Source organism: Macrobrachium nipponense, chromosome 2 (assembly GCF_015104395.2).
Source record: "Macrobrachium nipponense isolate FS-2020 chromosome 2, ASM1510439v2, whole genome shotgun sequence".
Taxonomy (NCBI): domain Eukaryota; kingdom Metazoa; phylum Arthropoda; class Malacostraca; order Decapoda; family Palaemonidae; genus Macrobrachium; species Macrobrachium nipponense.
This window is the reverse complement of record NC_087201.1, coordinates 125476527-125497299: the sequence shown is the minus strand read 5'-3', so window position 1 is coordinate 125497299 and position 20773 is coordinate 125476527. Positions and strand designations below refer to the sequence as shown.

General features: G+C 37.0%; 1 protein-coding gene across 6 annotated transcripts in view; it reads right to left on the bottom strand.

The window, feature by feature from the left end:
* Positions 1 to 20773, bottom strand: part of LOC135220969 (uncharacterized) — a 1037101-nt gene that overhangs the window by 8230 nt on the left and 1008098 nt on the right. For 5 of the 6 annotated variants that reach the window (XM_064258641.1, XM_064258643.1, XM_064258642.1 and 2 more), the window contains 4 exons: positions 7660 to 7743; positions 4322 to 4547; positions 2057 to 2199; positions 1121 to 1339 (listed from right to left, as the gene is read on the bottom strand). In XM_064258641.1, the coding sequence (XP_064114711.1) occupies positions 1121 to 1339; positions 2057 to 2199; positions 4322 to 4547; positions 7660 to 7743 (672 nt within the window). Of the gene's footprint in view, positions 1 to 1120; positions 1340 to 2056; positions 2200 to 4321; positions 4548 to 7659; positions 7744 to 15860; positions 18894 to 20773 lie in introns of those variants that run through there. The other variant, XM_064258646.1, reaches the window with a different exon arrangement.

Genomic DNA, 20773 nt, shown 5'->3' with positions numbered 1-20773 from the left:
CCTGCTTTTAGGAGCAGACTTCCCAAAAGCCTACAACATACCGGTGGATGTAGTGAAACAGCAGCTCATCACGCAGCCCGCCCCCATAGCCCCAAATACCTCGACTTGTACGGGAGTTCCTGGATGTATTTATGGACAACCTGACCAAACTCGTAAAGTACCATGTCCAGCACGGCATAGTCATTAGGAGTTTCACAGTGTCATGAGGTAAGGCCCTAACCTTCCTGGCTCACCAGGGGTTGTGCCTCTTTTCTCAAAGCAGGTTTGCTTGAAGAAGCCTCTTGCTTCGGAACAGTCTGGTGTTGGGCTAGTCACTACTCTTCGTAAATAGTAGTGAGGTGGTGGTGGTCGAGTACAGAATTTCAAGAGGTCCAAGATTCCCTGACTAACTGTTCTATTTCAAACCTTTAGGTGGGAAAGAAGCTAATTCTAAACCTGTAGGTCTAGCACAACTTTGACATCTTGATCTATGAAGCAACTCTTCAGAAACCCAGACAGGTTGTGTAGTCTTCATCCTCTAAGGAAGGGCAAGGAGTTATCCCTGTTTTTTTGCCTTCCTCTCTCGGGTAATATCAAGAAGGGAGGGGGTCACTGAGGACGGTAATCCCCTTCCTCCATAGCCAAAGAAGGGAGGTTAAGTCTTTGCTCCTAAGCCAAGTGATAGGAGCTAGGAGCAGAGCCTTGGGTTGTATATGCATTTCGAGATGGATACAGGCTTTGTTCAAGGATATTCATACTCTCCTCTCAGATACGCCAAACTCATTTTAATTCTACTCTATAGAGAGAGGGGCCAGCCACCAGTCTTCAAATTTGAGTTGTTGCTTTCTCCATAAGGAAAACACACCAGTGAAACCCCAGAGATTGGTGCTCCATGATTTTTCTTACACCTGATCAGCTTCTTCTTCTTCTTCTTCTTTTTTTCAAATACTGGTTTTTTTGCTTTTAGCAAATGTATTTGCTATCCCAAATGGCCTATTATTTTTTCTTTTGTACCTTAATATGTTTATTCTTTTATGGGACATGCATTTAAAGATACGTAATCAAATTTTGCATAGTCCAAATACATTATTGAACAAAGAAATCTTGTGTGGAACAAATCCAAACCATGAATGGAAATTACCTGAATGAGATGCCCAAGATGAAGACGTGTAAGGAGTTCCTCAAGAGTATGTGCTCTCCCTCGGCGGGGTGTTGATCCTCGCCAGGGACGACTACGACGAGTTGGGCGCTCTACTTCTTCTTCAACCAAAATAAATTTAAAATGACCTACTCGTCCATCTACACATCCCTTCCACAATCCAGAGGGATTTTTGGCAATTATATCTATTATATCACCTTTCTGTAAAACAAGTCACTCATTAATGATACATCACATCTGGAAATGCAAAGATTCCGCTGTCCTGCATCAAATCTTAGTCATACCACATGACGTCTATCCTTATTACTTTTGATACGAAAAACAATGGAAAGTAGCTAAGCAGAGCAAACCCAATGCCTTCAAAACAAATATTTAACGATTATTAATGTATGTAGTACATAAAGATAAAACAGCTGCTTAGCCATGCATTTAAAACTAAATGTATTTATAATAACAGTTTCATGTGAATATTACTTTATGAAATTTTCAATGCATGAAGAAAATCTAGCTATGAAACGTGCATCTTCAAACATAACAAACAAATATATTTTTTCAAAATCAACGATAAGCAAGCCAATAAAATAATCATTAAAAAACAAAATGCCAAAACTAGCATCTGTACAGCAAACAGATCACTGTAGTTTATACACTCTTTAGATCCATTGTATAAAAAAGGCATTTCGGAGCGAGTCAACAGTACCTGAATCAGCACACTTAATAGTAATTAAAGACTGAATCTTAATGTAATGTAAAATTGGATTTGACATAGGAAGTAAACTGTTTGACAGGTGAAAAATTTAATTTCTCTTGAAATTAAAAACAAGATTACTGTAGATTATGTGAAAATATAAATTACAAAGCTTCCTCCTAAATCTGCCATTGGTTACATAAGTCAAATTAAAATACCAATTACTGTACCTTAAACTTAAGAGCATCTCTATCATATGGTGATGGCTGACAGTCTACTAATGCCCTTGCTCTACCAATAAATGGCCCAGTGTATGGTTCTGCTTCTTCCCCAGATAAAGAAGATCTGTTACTGCCTAAAGCTGTAGTTGATGCTGAAACAAAATTTAAACTAATATTGAAAAGCTGAATATCTTTGGAGAAAAATTCAATGCAATTTTATGTTTGTTAGGGGTATGGCCAGGAACTTCAAAAATGATTCAAAATACAGTAATTGTTGAAAATTAAAGTCATCAGTAATATATACATACGTATTACCATTATTTGTTACATGATACAATAAGTAATATGGTCCCAAGGTCCCCATTATGCTAACACTTGGAGTTATTGTGGAATAACCCAAGAAAATACATAGTGCATAGCATCAGGATCAATTTTTGTTGACTATAAATAGATTTGTAAGACAGTCAGTGAGGCTCATCGTCTGCCTGAGTATGTTTCCAGTGAAGGTGGGTACTTGGAACTTTTATCCTTTAGCTGAATGAGTAAGTACCCTCTCACAATAGACCATTTCAAGCTGAAGCATGAAAAATGCAAATCTTGGTTGTCTTGAAAAGTAGAGGTTATGTCACCAGTTTCAGATGATTGTACTGGGTAATTTCTGTTATTGATGGCCTAACTGGTCCATGCAATTAATATCTTTGGATTTGAGATTTTCAAATGGGGTTATTCTAGTAATTTCTTTAGTTGGAGAAACTGCACCTCAAAGAAGTGGGACTCTGCACAATTGAAAGAAGTACGGAATTTCTTGTTCTTAACACTGTGGATCACTTGGTTCCTAGATAACTATGCATTCTTAACAGTTGCCCTTTTTGTATCGGATGTTTTTTTATTTGCTAGTTCTGCATTTTTAATGCTGTATTTAACATCTGATTTTGCCTTCTGAGGCATAAGATATATCAGTTTGTTCCAATTAGTTTTTGTAAACATTGTCACACTTATGAATTTCATATTTTTGGAATTTTAGTGTTAAACGCTGAATACTCACCACGAGGCGTAAAAGATGTATGCTTATGTTGAATATTACTACTGTACTAATAGTTTGTATGTTGTAGGGGATGTGAATTATTGTTATTATCAAATAAGGTGAGTTTGGAAATAGTTTTTGTGAACATTACTACAATAAGTTCCCAATATCAAAGTTCACTTTATCCTCGTGCTTCATGAAAAGTGTCCGAGTGGTTTCCTAGACATACTAAGAGTTTTGGACCAATAATAAAAAGAGCTGGACATGATGTATGTGGCTCTTCAGATTGTCTGAGATTAGAAGGTCCCTGTCATACTTAGGATAAGTGTAATAATAGTACAGTATGTAGATGTAAAGGTTTCAGTACGTACTATGAATACTTTTGGAATTAATGGTGTGAAGAGATTAATCAAATTTTGTAAGAATGAATCTCCAATCTTTATTAGAAAATGGAGCCTTGTTGTGGGGAAGACTGCTGCCCTTTCAATTTTAATGCATTTAACACAAACATCAGAGGATGTTAAAAAAAAAAAAAATGCAAGCTCTTTAATTTTTAACTAGTAGGTACTTTACCTAGTAGTCCAGTGTTAGCAGTTGCAAAATTAATTATCACTAATGCAAGAACTATACAATCATATGATAATACTCTATATTGAATATAAAATAGCTTCCACCCTCAATAGTCTGTGATCTACAGAAAGACAACTCCCAGAGTCAGCATGTCAGGTGAACATTAAACTAAATGGTTATTTGTCTTTTCAAAGATATTTCAGCAAAGAATTTTTTTTTTCTTTTATGAAATTAACCACACCTGAGTATTACTGAAAGCCTTATAGATACAGAACTTTCAAAAAAGTTCCTAATCCAAGTATTGAAATTCTCCTGCACAAGATCATATGATGAACTATAGTAGCCTTATAATAAACAGGGATTTACCAATAGGAAAAGTAAATTTGGCTTCCATAGAATGTCGGGGTTGCATAAAAATTGAGTAAAAGTGCCTGACTTCTCTTAGCTAAAGATTATGGTAGGTCATAATATTTAAATAAATGGGCAAAGCCACATTTTTTTTTACTGAAGTGGTAAAATTATGTAATAATGGCCTGAATTTTCTGAATATCTATGTACAAGTTGAAAATTCTTTGCCCTTTGAAAACAGAAATCCATTAAAAGACTTATATGCCAATTATGTATATATCAAGATCTATTTATTTACAATGCTTATGTGATTCGAAATATTATTTCCTTACCCACAGGAGCTGATGAGGGAAGACTTTCAAATGACGAAGCTGCAGGTTGCTGCTGTTGCTGTGGATGGCCTGACAATGGCAAACCCCCAGAACCAGCCTTGTCTCCTGGTAAGGGTCCAGGAGAGCTTGAAGTACTGCCTCTTGGGCTCTTCAAACGAGAAATTTTCTTCTGCATATCACGACGAAGTCCGCGCATACGTCCAACCAAGGAAGCTGATCCCGACCGCTGGAAATATGGAGACTGTATTACTTCTTAGAATAAAGAAAGAGAAATACCACTCCTCTTTTTAAAGAAATGTAAACCTTTCTAATATTAAATTAAAATTTTCTAATAAATAATTATATTGACATATCAAGTGATGCCATTTCTATTTATACATATATTTGGCAGTTTCAACATTTCACTTGACTGAATGAACATTTAATCTTGAATAAAATGAACAAGACAATAAAATTATATACAGTGACATCTTCTATAGTCTAAGTGTCTTAACACCTGTCATCCAGCGCTAAGCAATACATATTTAATTATAATTATTCTTGCTGAAGAGGGAATAGCTTCTCCATTTACTTCTCATTCAAGGTCTGCAAAGGAAAGTGTACTTAAAAAAATGTAAGGAAATTGAGAAGTTATAGGTTAATGGGACAATTAGCACATCAACTTAACATTTCTTTAATAATAGCTACTTTTAAAAAAAAATTTATAGGCTACCATTTTAGACTACATTTTCAAACAAATCGCTTACTGTATGGTACGTACTGTGTGGAGAATGGTTTAGTTTGTGCTAGAAATTATGAAGATTACTGTTAATGATAACAGTGAGATATTTTGAGAATAATTGAGCTGTACTATAAGGACTTAGTTATCAGAAGGCCAGCCCTACAGATGCTGCCCTTCTACAGCATCTAAGTTAAGCTTCTACTGTATACGGATAAACTTGTACTGTGTGCAATTTTAGTATTGCACCTCTTTGCCTTATAGGGAAGTGGTGCCAAGTATTAGCCTTTCCTTTATCAGCCAGCCTTTTGAGATGAGGTTACTAACTTAACTTGCCCCCTTGTGACCCCCGATAATCACCTAATCGGGTACAGATTTTACCGCCAAATCAACAAAAGCAGAATTATATTTTAGTCCACTGTGCCCATTGGCCTGTCCCTACCCATGAATATAACCTGGACCTTTGGTAGGTGAAAATGCTAAACATTCCCAGTGTATAGTTATAAAAACTGAAGTTAATTAAATATTAAATGCTAGTGAAGGGGAAAAAGGAGATTGACCAAAGTGTAGCTGTACAAAATGTACACGTGAATTTAGGGGAAAAGGGATTGACCAAAGTGCAGCTGTACAAAATGTACACATGAATTTTGTGACAAAACTATCATAAATACCTAAATACCTGTTATCAATTTCGCAATCCTGATGGAGATTGTTTGATTTCAGTTGTAAGTACAGAACCTGAATCTCATAGCGACTGTAATTTGTTTATCATCTTTATCATACCTAAATGTACAGTACTGACTCTTGGCCAAGTCAGTTGCACTTACATTTCTATTTGGGTATAAATTAATCCCAAAAAGTGTACTATTCCATGTTACTAGGTGGTGGCTTAACATCTTGGAATATGAAAGATCACACATGAATTAGTGACAGAACTTCCACACACACCAAGAATGTATAATTTTCCTGTACATATACCCTTTGTCTTGAAATTTGTAAAGAAATAAGGGTACTGTTTACTGAACAATATAGCATATAACATCAAAATAAATAAGACAATAAACATGTATTTTGACCAACTTTTTGCTACCCAAATGAAAATAACTAGCATTTCTCTCTATTTCACACATTTCGGCTTTCATACACAAGTAACAGAACTGTGTGCGTGTAATTATGTATAACAATGTTCGGTACATAAATTGTAAACGAAACTAGCTAAAATTACAAGGCTTCATTCAACAGTACTGTTACAATTATTGTAATTTCCTCTTAATTTGGGTTTAACTTATAACTAGAGTACATGTATGTATAGTAGTACATGCATTAAACTGCCTTCCTTCAAGCTGAAAGCAAATAATTATGATACTGCTGTGTATCAATGTGCATCAAAGAATAATTTACCCCAAGCATACAAGGTATATTTGAAAGTAACCTTGACCAGTCCGGTGAACCGTTTGAAACAATAAAACGCAACATAACTATCTTAATAACAATGTCAATGATAAACGTATACATAACTTGTAGTCGATTGCAAAAAAAAATTATTCGAAATGGAAAAAAGTGTAGGTCAATATGCTAATATTGATTTGAATATAGTTGATGGGATGGAAGTAGCTGCTGCAGCCATGGAAAGGTAAAAAGAAGAAGAAAGAAGGCATTATGCGTTTTATGCAATTGTATTGGTCGAATGTTAATAGAAGAATCTGAGAACATTGTGAATATATTCGACTAAAGGGACGTTCATCTTAAGAGTAAAAGAAAAATGATTATTGCGCATACAACAATATTCGAGTGAAAACAGCACAGCACTAATGAAGTACGTATACACTTCCTGGGCTAACCAATGAAGGTGTTGAAACGCATGTTAAGATGCGATTATTACATGTAACGGAGAGCGACAGATTAAATCTAAAGAAAATGTGTATATACCACGTATGGTAACTGATGTTAAACCACGAAATTTGTTTAGGTAGTAACGTTACATAAAAGTCGAGCATCCAACCGAGTATAGACAAAGCTCTGGTATAGACACGAATGAAACTGGTTAACGACGACAAAAGGGATGGAAAACAAACATGAAAATGGTTGGACTGACGAAATTGGACTAAAAAGATAAAATTAAAGGCGTAATATAAAAAAAATAACATAATAGATTCTACAGTCTAAGGCTGACGAATGCAAAATTGTGATTGAACAGGTTATGGAGAGGAAATATGATTGACAGTGGTCAAAGGGATAATTAATGCTTGCGCTATACGGGACATCCTCGTCTCGAAAAACGGGTTGGCACAGACAGAGATGAATGTAGTGTGGTCGAGATGAATGGTCAAGTTCTACGTGTAGGTCATGTGAAGAAACTGAAAGACTACTTTTGGTAAGAGGACGAGCGGAAGTAAACTGAAACTGTTAAGACTGATGGAGTAATGGAGCTAAATCCGAAACTATGACAATTTTTATTTCACAAAAGCTTAATTTTTGCTTGAACTGTGGAAATTAGCGGTACTTTTTTCCTAATATCCCATGCCGCCTACCATAATTGAATTATTTAGCCGAATGTGCTTTTATACATGCTAATAAGTATAGGTGTAACAACTAAAAGTCTGAGTACTGTTTTACTAACCTCATTATCATCCTGATCCTCATAATCTGAGGAGTGTGACGGGGAGTGGCCATCCTCACTTCCACCACTCATGCTACTGCGGCTCTGGAAAAGAATAAAAAAAACCTCAGGTTTCCTGTTAAATAACAAGTTTATAACTCGGCAATGCAGTATCAATATTACAAATATCACACTAACCAAGTAGGCTATACATAGTAGGTTGCATTTTGGATATGCTTTCCAGCTTTCAACGAAATATATAAGACATGTTTAAATTGTATTACCGCCAAACGAAAGGTTACTACAGAGAAAGAAACTCGGGTCTTGGATGGCGAAAAATGAAAGAAATTGGATAAGGAGCACCGAAGCCAAACCTAAGTCTTCATGAGTAAACAATACTATCAATAACATGCTTGTCCCACTATACCATGGATTATTTTCACGGCATTTAAACAGACGCAATACAATACATTACGCGTCTCAAAACGTTAGCTTGTCTTTACACTCCAAATAAAATATATTGCAATACTATATTACTATATTTAGGTTCATTAGAGTGCTGGGATTGTACTGTTGCTGAGCAGGCTCACATGCCATTTCAAGTTTGTTTCATCTCGTTGGTTTTTTTTATATAATTGTTATTTCACTTACAAAATTGATCTTTCCTCCTATGCCTTATTTCGCACAGGGCTGATTCAAGATCCTTAAGATGTGGAAGTTATCACAATTCAAGTGAGACATACATAAGATATATACACAGCCAAGTTTCTTCACGGGAAAAATGAGCAAAATATTAACAGAAATTGTACAAATCATTCAAGATTAAGACAAAGTTCGTATATATATATATATATATATATATATATATATATATATATATATATATATATAAAAGTCATCTCACATTTCCGTGATTCATATACATATATCGAGCTACAATGTCCTTTAATATCTAATTCGCTCTACCTCGGAATTAATATATTTTCATATATGCTTAACCGAAGGGGAATTTTTTTCTCGATAATAGACTTGCCTGGACCCGGGCGCGAACCCATGGAGCCTTTCAAATCCAGGAACGTCAGTGAAGCTTTTACCTATCACTACACCAAAAGCTTCACTGACGTTCCTGGATTTGAAAGGATCCATGGGTTCGCGCCCGGGTCCAGGGAAGTCTATTATCGAGAAAAAATTCCACTTCGGTTAAGCATATATGAAAATATATTAATCCCGAGGTAGAGCGAATTAGATATTAAAGGACATTGTAGCTCGATATATAATATATTATATATATATATATATATATATATTATATATATATATATATATCAGCAATAAGTCACCAAACAGCACGGGACAAATATGTACGTAAATAGCCACATGAAAGGTGAAGAATCAAAGACCAGGTACCAAGCGCTTTCGTGTATTGCGTACACTTCTTCGGGGTACCCCGAAGAAGTGTACGCAATACACGAAAGCGCTTGGTACCTGGTCTTTGATTCTTCACCTTTCATGTGGCTATTTACGTATATATATATATATGTGTGTGTGTGTGTGTGTGTGTGTGTGTAGTGTGTGTGAGTGTGTGTGTTGCTTATCATATTCGTCACGCCATATCGCCTTAATATTTCTTCCATTTGATAATACATACAATCGCTATGAATTAATCTTTTCTTAATGATTACAATGAAAAATAACTTATAATTTCATTGTAAAAATTTACATTAACCTACTAGACTAAAAGCGTTCGCCAAATTACAGCTGTCCATCATCAAATGCATTTGAAGGTAAACGGGAGCTGGAAGACATTATATTGATGGTTTTCAAAAATCTGTAGAGTAGACAGATTCCTGTACTTTCCCGCTAAGTAGTCGAGAAACCTAGAGACATCTCATCAATGCCATGCACAAAAGATCCAGGAAGATGAAGTATGTTAATTTAATGCAAATATTCCGGCATGAATACCCTATTAACATCACAAGAGCGAAAACAACCTTAGATTATCCTCTTCCTCTTGAACATTCATTCATAGACGGGTGCTCACTACTGCTATGACTCAAACGACGCCCTCATCAACGTCATTTTGAAATGTATCTTCGAAGATTTTGTTATAAAAGTGCTCTACTAACATAACAGGATGTCATTCAAGATCTAACCTGTACTTTATGTAAATATAGACATATATGCATAACTTTTCTATCTGACACCTTAAAAAGTTGCTGAGAACTACATTAGATAGGAAATGGTGACGACATTTCTTTCATAATCACGTCATTGTTACATTTTCGCTTGTGAAACATGATCAGTTTATAATCCGCAAACAGCTAGCAAGTAACATATATAATGAACTTTATACATTTTTTGATATTATTAATTTATATGTCTGAAGCGATAAATTACTGATCAAAAATAACAGAGGCATCTTTTTTTGTATCATGAAGCTACAGTTTACCGAAAGCAGTCAGCAGAGGGAGCAAAGGTGAAGGTGCCAATTGTCGTCTTACAGCCAAAGCTCAGTACAGTAAATATGTTCTGGAAGATTAGCTAAGCCATATTCCCAACCGAAGGTAACCCATTTCAAATTAGTAGCACAATAGAAATACGGTTAACTAAGTGTTAGTTATATTGTATGAAATATTCCCCAAATGAATTATATCATTACTTTTTTGTAAAACAAGTTATCAGGTTTAGCATAGGCTAGGCAACATAAAATGTTTTTAGTCAAAACTACAGAAACCTGGTAATTACTTTAAGAAGAACTGTTTAATTGATAAAATTAGATAGGAAATATACAGTAATACGTATATTATTTAGTTAAAATAAATTGACTGCTAAATGAATTACGTAAAATTACTATAAACGTCTTCAAATGATTCAGCTAGTGCGGCAACATAAGCACCGTTTGGTGCCCCTACTGATGACATGACATCACCAGATACTGTACCTCACCTTTTATGCATTGCCGAGGAAGTGTAAAGGCTACACTTGCATATACTAGAACAGAAAAGCGAATAACGGGCGTCGGGAAAACATGCTCAGACAACTTAGGTGCGTAATCACACATCACACACGAAATAAGATTCAACTAGCCCAAGGTTTTGTGCGTAACTTAGGAAAAAGCCAAGTAGGATTGAACTTGTGGACATACAAGGTCAACCTCATAGAACATGAAATACAAGCTTTTCCTGGCTTCCATTTAGTTCTTTCCCGTTGTATCTGAACGTGCCTGGTGGTCAACAATAAATACCATACCCACCAATTTTTCTAAGACTGCAAAGTGACCATGGACGGTTAAGAACTTTCTACAGATGTGCTAATTCCATACAAGATGAAGGATGAGAGATGTTCTTGTGCCTTGAATAAAAACAATAAAAAAAGATGCTAAGTGAAAAAAACATTGAGTCATGACATCAGGTGAGGTCACCTATGACATAACATCATGAAGAACAAGGAATACTGGAGTCAAAAATTACCTTTGCAGAATATACCAAGGAATATTTACGGTAAGGAAATCCTTCTGAGAAATACACATCGTAAATCTGACATAACACAAATGGCAACGTCCTTATTAGCGAATATGCAGAAATGATATTATTAAATTTCTTAATAAGACAGAGGCAAAGGAGGCAGCAGAGGATATGAAGTTTCTGAGCTTGTGAAGTGTGGCGCTGGCCACTTTGAGACTCCAAAGTTGAGCAAGAAGACGCTTCATTAAGAAGACTCCCGCTTTTTCAGGATTGAATGCTGAGTAATAACACTATATTTTAACAATAATGACTAGTTTGTGGCGAGAAGAAAGGGATATGAAAGCAACCGTTTAATATTTTACATCCACATTATTGGAAAATGCAATTAAAATTGTTTGGACAAACTGTAAAACTAACCATTACACAATGAAAACCTTCAACGTACGTACATATTATTTCTAATGTAACATGGTAAACGTGCAACAAAAACATCGCGGATTACGACTAAGTAATATCACGTTCTTATGCCACTTTTACGGAGCTACTCGATCTTCTGTTTATTAATTTATTATATATATATTTTGTGACCCGGTTTTTACAGCGCTGGTCTCCCGATTGGTGGTGTGTGGTTAACAACCGCCGAATGCCAGTATCATTAAGTTTGGTCAATACCGCGGAAGCTGACCGTTAATGGGGGCCGTCCGTACACCTTTCACAAATAAATAGAGAACTTTGGGCTACCAACATTATACCAGACGTCACCACTTAGATACTTGCAGCAGACTTTACACGTCCGGTGTGAGCGTTAAGGGGTGGGCAGTGAAGGCTTAAGAGACGGCCTTTAATTGAAAATGAGGGTTGTTGAACATTATTGTTCTCGGGTGATCTTTTATGGAGACTAACAAAACTATACCTGTCAAAACTCAAATATAATTGCAGCGTTTCTTTCACTAACTCACTAAATGAACTTGTATATTTTATACATTCATAATTGTGCAGGTGTACAACTGCGAGTGCAAGTGGAAAAGAGTTAATCGGCGTACCACTTATTTCAAAGTTCCAATCTCTTGAAATCAAAAGAATTATATACCTGAAGCATAAACACAACATGGTAACGATTAAATTATGGTGGAAAAAGTAAATTGAACACGGATTGCCAGGGTTTACATTATACCCTAAGGACTAGTAAGAACAAACAGAAAGAATCTATAGTTGGAAAAAAAATTGACGAAAAAATGGCAAAAAGGTTAGGGGGGAAGGGGAAGAGCCTGCCCTTTGAACATTCCATAGAGGCTTTATATGAGAGCATGAAATTTTCCTCTCAAACTATTTACCTTGAAACGCCCCGGTAGTTCAAGCGGAACAGTCAACATTGCATTAGAAATTCTCTTACTGAACAAAATGGAGAAAATTCAACGACTCGGGTAGTACGTCAAAACACGCTTACTGGATATGATAAGGTAATGACTAAAGAGATATATTGTTTATGTCTTTAAAGTAAGCTGTATATAAAGCCATACATCATTATTAAAACTAATAAATAAACAATCTGAAAAGAACTTTTAACGCTTAACATTACAATTTGGAAAATCGAAAAAGGCTTATATAAATCAGATCCACATGAAACCTAATGTTTTTTACCTTACCATTAGATCCCTTGGGCACTGAGAGAATCATTCAAAACACGGTGACATTAACACTGGAAACAACACCAATACTGTCTATAAATTTCCTTCTGGTCAAATGAGCCAACAGTGACAACTGTCAATATAAAGTCAAGGAAAGCATCTAAGAATTGCTTTGGTGCAAAGTCAAACAGGTGAATCGCATTTGCCATCGCTTGACGAGACTTGGCTCGAGTGCTCCTGATTACTCAAGATGCTCGTGATTTCGGCCAACTCTCTCTCTCTCTCTCTCTCTCTCTCTCTCATCTCTCTTCGTCTCTCTCTTCTCTCTCTCTCTCTATCTCATTCTTCTCTCTCCTCTTTTCTCTCTCTCTCTCGCCTCTCCCTCTGTGCTCAAGTCCAACGGGAATGAAGATTGCCTAATGGGCCAAACATTTTAAGGACTGTGTATGTTGCTTCCAAGAAAGATAATTCAAGAATCATGTAGACCTTATCTACATGCAGACCATTCACTCTTGAAATCATAAAATGAATTCACAACGCACACTATATATATATATATATATATATATATATATATATATATATATGTATATATATATATTATATATATATATATATATATATATATATATATATATACATACAAGTAAATGTATGTATGTAAGTATTCACAAACATTACGCCGAGTGATCAAAGTTGACTGTTTTTCATTGCATCTAAACTAAAAGCTCACTTTCGAATTCTGACTGGGGAGACGCACTTATGGCACATCAAATTCGATATTAAACGATGACTGGGCTTCACATTTGTGAATACAAAAAAATTTATGCTTGTGTAAGTGACATATATTATACACACCTTCCAACATGACAGTGACCCAACTTTTTACCTGTCCTGATTTTATCTTGCGGCTAAAAGAAGTGGTTCCACTTAAAAGGGGACTGGTTAGTTTGTGGTAGCTGCTGGTCTCCTTTGATTTTGTCAACATTTTAGCAGAGTGACGATAACTACCATTCAATTCTGCTAAGGCAACCAAGTAGCTCGCACATCTTGAGCAATAATGCTCGATTAAGCCATTTATTAGTGTGTGTGGATTATATATAATATATATAATATGGATATATATATATATAATATATATATATATATAGATTATAGAATATAATAATATTATAAATTATAATATTATTATTTATTTATCTCTAATATATGCACCCGATATTTGTTTATATTCACGTATATCAAGCTGCAAAATTTTTATGTATGTACGCAATGTAAACCGTATTTCCACCTATGATTGGTCTCTCATCTGGATGCGTTGGGCAGAGGCAGCACAGGCTTTTCTCTAAGGGATGTGAAATGTCAACAGACCACAGCTCAGTGTGTTTGGCACCGAGGTGCAAATTACACCTGTCGCGCACCGTCGCTAGGAATTCCCTTCTCTTTACACGAACAATGACACTTGATATATGGATGTGACCACAATTAACTCTAGGGAAATCTTTGTTTTTGATGGACTGACGCAAATGGCCTGATGCAAATACCCACTCTAAATAAAGCTACATAAAAGAGATCCCGACCTTGTAAACTGCAAATGAATGTCAAAGATGCATAACCTAAAACATTCCTATTTCTTTTTCTCCCATGAAACGAAATAAAGGATGTTTTCCTTATGAACGCCAAAAAAATCTAAAATCTGATACATTTTACTGTGTTAACCGATGAACATTGAAATTACGACAGTCTTTCAAACTTTCTTCTAAACTGAAAGTTAATTCAATGATTTATTCATCCGCATCTTGAAGCAAGGGTAAATGTGGTCCTCCGAATCATTACCTCATTTATCATGTACCTTCTCTGGAACATCATGTATAGATCTAATAACCAAGTCAAATTAAAAGAAATATACAAGATATTTTCAGTGTAACTAGTTCTCAAAATACCGGCAATTTCTCATTTCGCTAACTCTAAAACGGCATTAAAGTCAAACTGGTCTAATTCATTCGAAGGCAAACAGGGATAAAAATGTGAAAGTTAAAATTAATTATAATTTTAACTAAGCGAAACTCTGAACAAGACGTCAGGAATACACAATAGACAAAAATATACAATTCCAGAACTACTTTGACCTTAAAAGTCCTTCATTTCTAATATACTACCCAAGAGTCCATTAGGAAAGCTATACTCACTAAGTGCTTAATAATTATGAGTATCTAATGATATTTCATATAATGACACTGTGTTGTTTTCAAGTAAATGCTTTTTTCCCGCAAGACTTGAAAATATACCGTGTCGTGCTGGTCGTAGGGTTTCCATGTCTAAAAATGATTATGCTAGTGCCACATACTTGAATCTTCAGTTTTACCTATTCCTGGAATAGATTTATTTTGCTTTGGTATCTGCAACCACTTACAGTCTTTATATTCTGCAGGTAATGCGGTAACTGGTGATGTACATCATCTAATTCAGTTTGACCGTCTTTCACACGATAGATTTTAATGGAAAATTTCCGCTTTCATTTTTGGTGCGTCTAGAACTTGTGAGCTACTTGTTTGTTAACTTAAACAGTTTTATTTTGCCGAGGGGCCAAAATATCAAGCTGTCCAGGCCCAGAGTTCTGTGAAACTGTCGAATAGTTTTTCTGGCAGCGTTACTGATAATACTAGGACAGTCGATATGGTTACCACTGCATATAAAGTTCGTCACAATACATTATACAGTTACCAAGGTATACATGTTAGCTCTTTTGTTTGTTTGTTTGTTTGTATGGTGTAGATTTTATCCCAAATCTTTGTAAATTCACTTTCTCTTGCTGGAATAGAATATGATAATGATAATTTGTACACTTGCACGTGATAAAGGGGGAAGGTTATTAAAAAAATTAATAAAAATAAAAATTAATAAATAGGGAATATATACATTTATGAAAACACTGCTATACCGGCATGTACCTTTATGATAAAACAGGTTTGGTAAAAATACTGATGTTTTAACTAATGACACCAAGCAGAAAAAAACACTATTTAACTATCCTTCACATTGAACATACGTAATAAGGAGTAGTATTCAAGGTATGAGGCCTTTTATTTTTTAGATTAAATAATAAGATAGTAAGAAATGATGAACTCACTGATGCAAATGATCGGCTGGTGGAGAGAGAGCGAGCTCTCATGCGTCGGAAGAGCTTCCCAAGAACACCACCTTTTTGCTGCTGGAGTGGATGAAGGAAAACGCTTCCTTCTGTAGAAACGTCATCCTCCTCCGAGACAAATGCTTCGTCTTCGTTATCAGCCTCTGTGACGTGGATGGAGGGAGCACACTCTTCTCTACAATCACTGGTATTTTCGAATGTCTCCTCATCGCTTCCTCGACCACCCATCACATTTTGATATCTCTGACTCCAATTGATTAAATTGTTTCGCTTCAGACTATTTCCCGGTGAGAAGGATCCCTGCCTTTTAACAGATATGCCGTTTGATCTTCGCACACTTTTACGTCTTTTGACAAGACGAGATGAGAGACCTGATTTCAGCTCAAGAAACAAGGCAGGTCTATTGTCCTCTGACTTATTTAAGTAGATGTCCACGTGGTCCATATGTCTACCATTCTTGTTAAAGAGCAAGTGAGAGAACTTACGAACTTGAAGCGGCAGCGCTTTGGCTTTTTCAATTAAGTCCTTCGTTTTGCTCTGCTCACTACCACTGCCACCCACATTTTTAAGATTTTCTATTGACTCGGTAAAAAATTTCGGAAATACGATCTCCGAATTACGCCACTTCTGTCTGAGAGCCCTCGAGGCATTTTGAAAATAATTTGAATCCTTCTTTTTACGCAAAGTGACTTCTTCCTTGGGTTCCTCTACCCTTCGGGGAAGAGTACTGCAGGAAATAACGTTCTGAGTATCACAACAAGGCAGGAATTTTTTCGAAGGGGAATCGACCCGTTGATCATAGGAAAGAACATCTGGGGGAGGGACACCAACACTGGAATCCTGAGAAGGGCCAGTAGGCTGTAACTTTTCATTCGGTTTCTCCTCATCCGGTGAACTTTCTCTGACTTCTCCATAGGGGCGGTTATTTGTCGGAGAAAACCTCCGCTTTGGAGAGTTACCACCTCTACTAACCGATGCCCTACGAGGAGTCAGGAAAGGGCGAGATCTCCTCCTACAAGAAACTCGCCGAGAGGGCCGTCGACGAACTGAGGATGATCTCGTTGGCGATCGCGTTTCCCATACCCAAGATACTTGTAGTAAATCAGGAGGGGCCAATTCTGGAGGTGGTTCGGTTTTTGAACGATTATCCCTGGCCGCCTTAGAAGGTGCGACAGGCCCTGGAACACGGCGAGCTTTACGTCCAGGACGTCCTAGTGTGGTACTCTGGTATTGGCCAGGTGCTGCTGCCTTCCCAAGAAGTAACATCTTTTGGTGTGACGAAGAGCACTTATCGTGTGAATCCGATTTCGAAGCTGAATCAATCTGCTTTGCTTGGCTGCGGTTGGCACCAATACGGTTCTTCCTCTTAACCTCAGTGGTGATGTCATTTGAGCATTTAACATGGGACGAGGACTGGCAATCTTCACCAGCGATAGTATGTGAAAAACTATGAGTATTAGAAGTGGTATCTTCTGAAGGAGATTTCAATTCTTGATCAATAATTGAATTATTTTCAACCTCCTTGGAATCACTTACTCTTAATAAGGCAGGTTCATTTTTCAATGCTCCCGTATCTGCATGCAAATCTGGACTCTGAGCTACCTCACATTCCACATTTTCTTCTACTTCTTTCTCAACTTCTGTTTCCACTGCTTCTAATTCAATCTCTTCTTCTTGGCTTGACATTAAATCCGCCACTAGGCTTAAACTTGACCTTGCATCGTGATACGACGTTGATTCAGAATCGTGATCGCGAAACGATATTTGCGATTCTTGCTTCTCCGTCGTACATTCGCTCTCGTTGGCACATTCTTCATCGCATTCTAGCAAGTCGATGACTTCTGTTCCCGCTGCTTGCTCGGTTTCTCTAGAATATGGAACTGTCCCAGGACACTCGAGATCTGTCTCTTGAGGGTCCGTTTCATGCAATTCTATAGCTGGTGTACCCGGAACAGTGGAGGAGGTCATGTTAGTTTTATTTGTCTCTTGACCCTCACTCCAAAACGTTTCATCATAAAAACGTTCGCTACTCACTAAAGAATGATACATGCAAAGAATAGTTAACATTGACAATAACTATAACATATTACCCGCTTCCATATTTCCTTTGCCTGATTTTACGAAGAATCCACAACATTTTAACATACTCGTATTTTCATAGATTCACGTATTAAAATGTAAGCAATTAACGGTCCTAGTTTGAAAATAAATCTTGGTATATCATAATTTTGCCAAACCAGAACAGTCGACGTTGTTTTACTTGATACGTCACGAACACTAAACCGGATCTCTAACAAGTCACACAGGTGTCAACGCAGGTGTGCACTATTTCTACGGTACCAGCGGTTACACATAAACAGAAAAAAGAAGAAGAAAACACTGTCACTTTCTATATAGTAAATCTAAGTTGCCTTCCCATACTTCCCCGCATTATCCTCCCACTATCTTCAACAGTGAAACTGGGACATCTCCAACAAACAAATAAATGTGACAAAAGAGTCCTGGCATCCACTTGGCGCTCACCAAAATACTTTCATACAAACGACACTCGCTATTTTGAGAGTAGCTTCCAAGCTCTTCTCGCTAATTTGCTGCGATGGCTGAAAAGGAGCAACAATCATATGCAAAAGGGTGGAGAAGTGCATCTCCATCTTCGCCCCTGCTCAACCCATCACGCCCACTGACAATGGTAACAGCACGAGTCCTTTACTCTCAAGAACACAAAAACGATAAAAAAGGAACGAACACATTTTCTTTTTTCATTTGACTTTGTTTTAAACACTTCCCCTTAACCTCTCAGAAAACAGTACACCCTAAGCAAAAAGATGGACGTGGGTTGCCACCTTCACGCGATTCACAGTGCAGGGGATTTTAAGACAAAATACACAGTCTTTATGTCTTCAAACGTTATTTAGGTAACAAGAGCAACAGCATCACCGAATCACAGCTACGTGGAATCACTTAATACACGAACCGCTCGCTACATCGAATGCCAGAGTGCCACTGGCTTCCCTCACACACAAGAGTGAGAGGTGTATGTGCGTGTCTTACTCTCCTTCCCCCACCCCCTATCCCCCCACCTCTCTCTCTCTCTCTCTCTCTCTCTCTCTCTCTCTCTCTCTCTCTGGCACTCTCCCACTCCTGGCCGTAAGTCCCCGCATCTTCTTGTATTATTATTTTTTTTTATCATAAACAATTCCCCCAAAGGTAAAATACTTTATTCACTTTCCGCCGCTGCTGCTACCTTGGTTAATGACACTTCTCCATTTATCGCTGCAGGACCTGAAACAAACTTCAGGTGAAGCTGTTTCCGTGGCCCTCCTGCTCTCTCAACTCAAGCACCTCTCTCTCTCTCTCTCTCTCTCTCTCTCTCTCTCTCTCTCTCTCACACACACACACACACAAACCTTTTCTCAAAACTGTTTACTTCCGCTTTTGAGTTTCGATATGAATAGCCAAGATGCACTTACAGTGCAACTGCACCGTTAGTGCATTCCTTTCATACACATCCTCGTTACCATCACCAACAGAAACATCTTCACTACAAAAGCACCTCCCAGACGCTTTCATTATTGAGAAAATATTTCACATTCTTAGGATTACATGACTACTAGCGTCAGTTTTAAAGTTCATTCGGGATCACGTTCTGTTACTATATGTTATATAACTGGCCGAAGGTCCAATCATGGGTAAGCTCATTCTGCCAGGGAGTGTGAGAGAGATTTATAGAATACCAACGTGCTCAAGATTAGCGATCCCAGCTGACATCCTTTCTTCCGTATATCAAGGCATTCGAGCATCGTCGTCTTCTAGATCGCCCGGACAAATTTAGACACTAGGCGGACGTGAATGTCGCTCACAAGCCCTTCGCATAAAAAAAAGAAAAAAAGAAAGAAAAAAAAAAAGACTGCGCTCCAAGGAGGAGGGATAAAGAAAGAAATATTCCTTTATAAACGCGTGTATGTGGCGCATTCAGTGAACTAATTCCAAGAAAACATAAGGGCGGATGGGGAGCGCTGACCCTTTCATTATATTTCTTTACAAATGTTAGGAAAAATAGGACTCGTTTGAAAGAAGACCCATCGACGTAATTCTCGTTCCCTCTCTAAAGGTTCTCCCCCATTACCACTATTATTAAAGTTCACCGTATATTGAAGAGAACACTTTAAGCGCTCATTCGTACACGTAAATTAAAGATAAAAATCTAAACATAAGTACGTGGTTGAATTTCAGTACATGCACGCACACACATACACACTAATATATATATATATATATATATATATATATATATATATATATATATATATATATATATATATATATATATGTGTGTGTGTGTGTGTGTGTGTGTGTATTATATTACACGTGCTTACCTGTTTTGTGTGTTTGGGCGCGTAAAGCGTCTATGCTGCAGTCGTGTGCATATGCGCGCGGGTGTCTATTTACAGTAAGAAAGAGAGGGAGTTTCAACCTGTATATCTGTAAACAAATTTTATACAGGTTGAGCTGTATACCCATCATGATGAATATAGCAAATGTCACTCTTTCCCTTAAGTACATTATCATAAAACGTGTTCCCTTAACTTAAGATAAAAACAGCCATAGAAACTCAGGATGTATTTTAGGAATCTTACTTTCGAGATCATTATCTCCACAAAGTACCTGATGGAATTTAAATCCTATGCCTAGGTGGACGAGTGTTTTTGGACATTAACATTTTCTTGCATACCGGTGAAAAAATGATTAATACAGAAAAGGTGGTATTTAACAACGTCATGGGACGCAGCGAATAAGAGAGAACGAGCAGTGCAGGATGGGGGCAAACCGGAAGAAAACGAGAGAGAGGGAGACAGAGAGAGGATGAGACCAATATGAAGCGGGCTTGACAA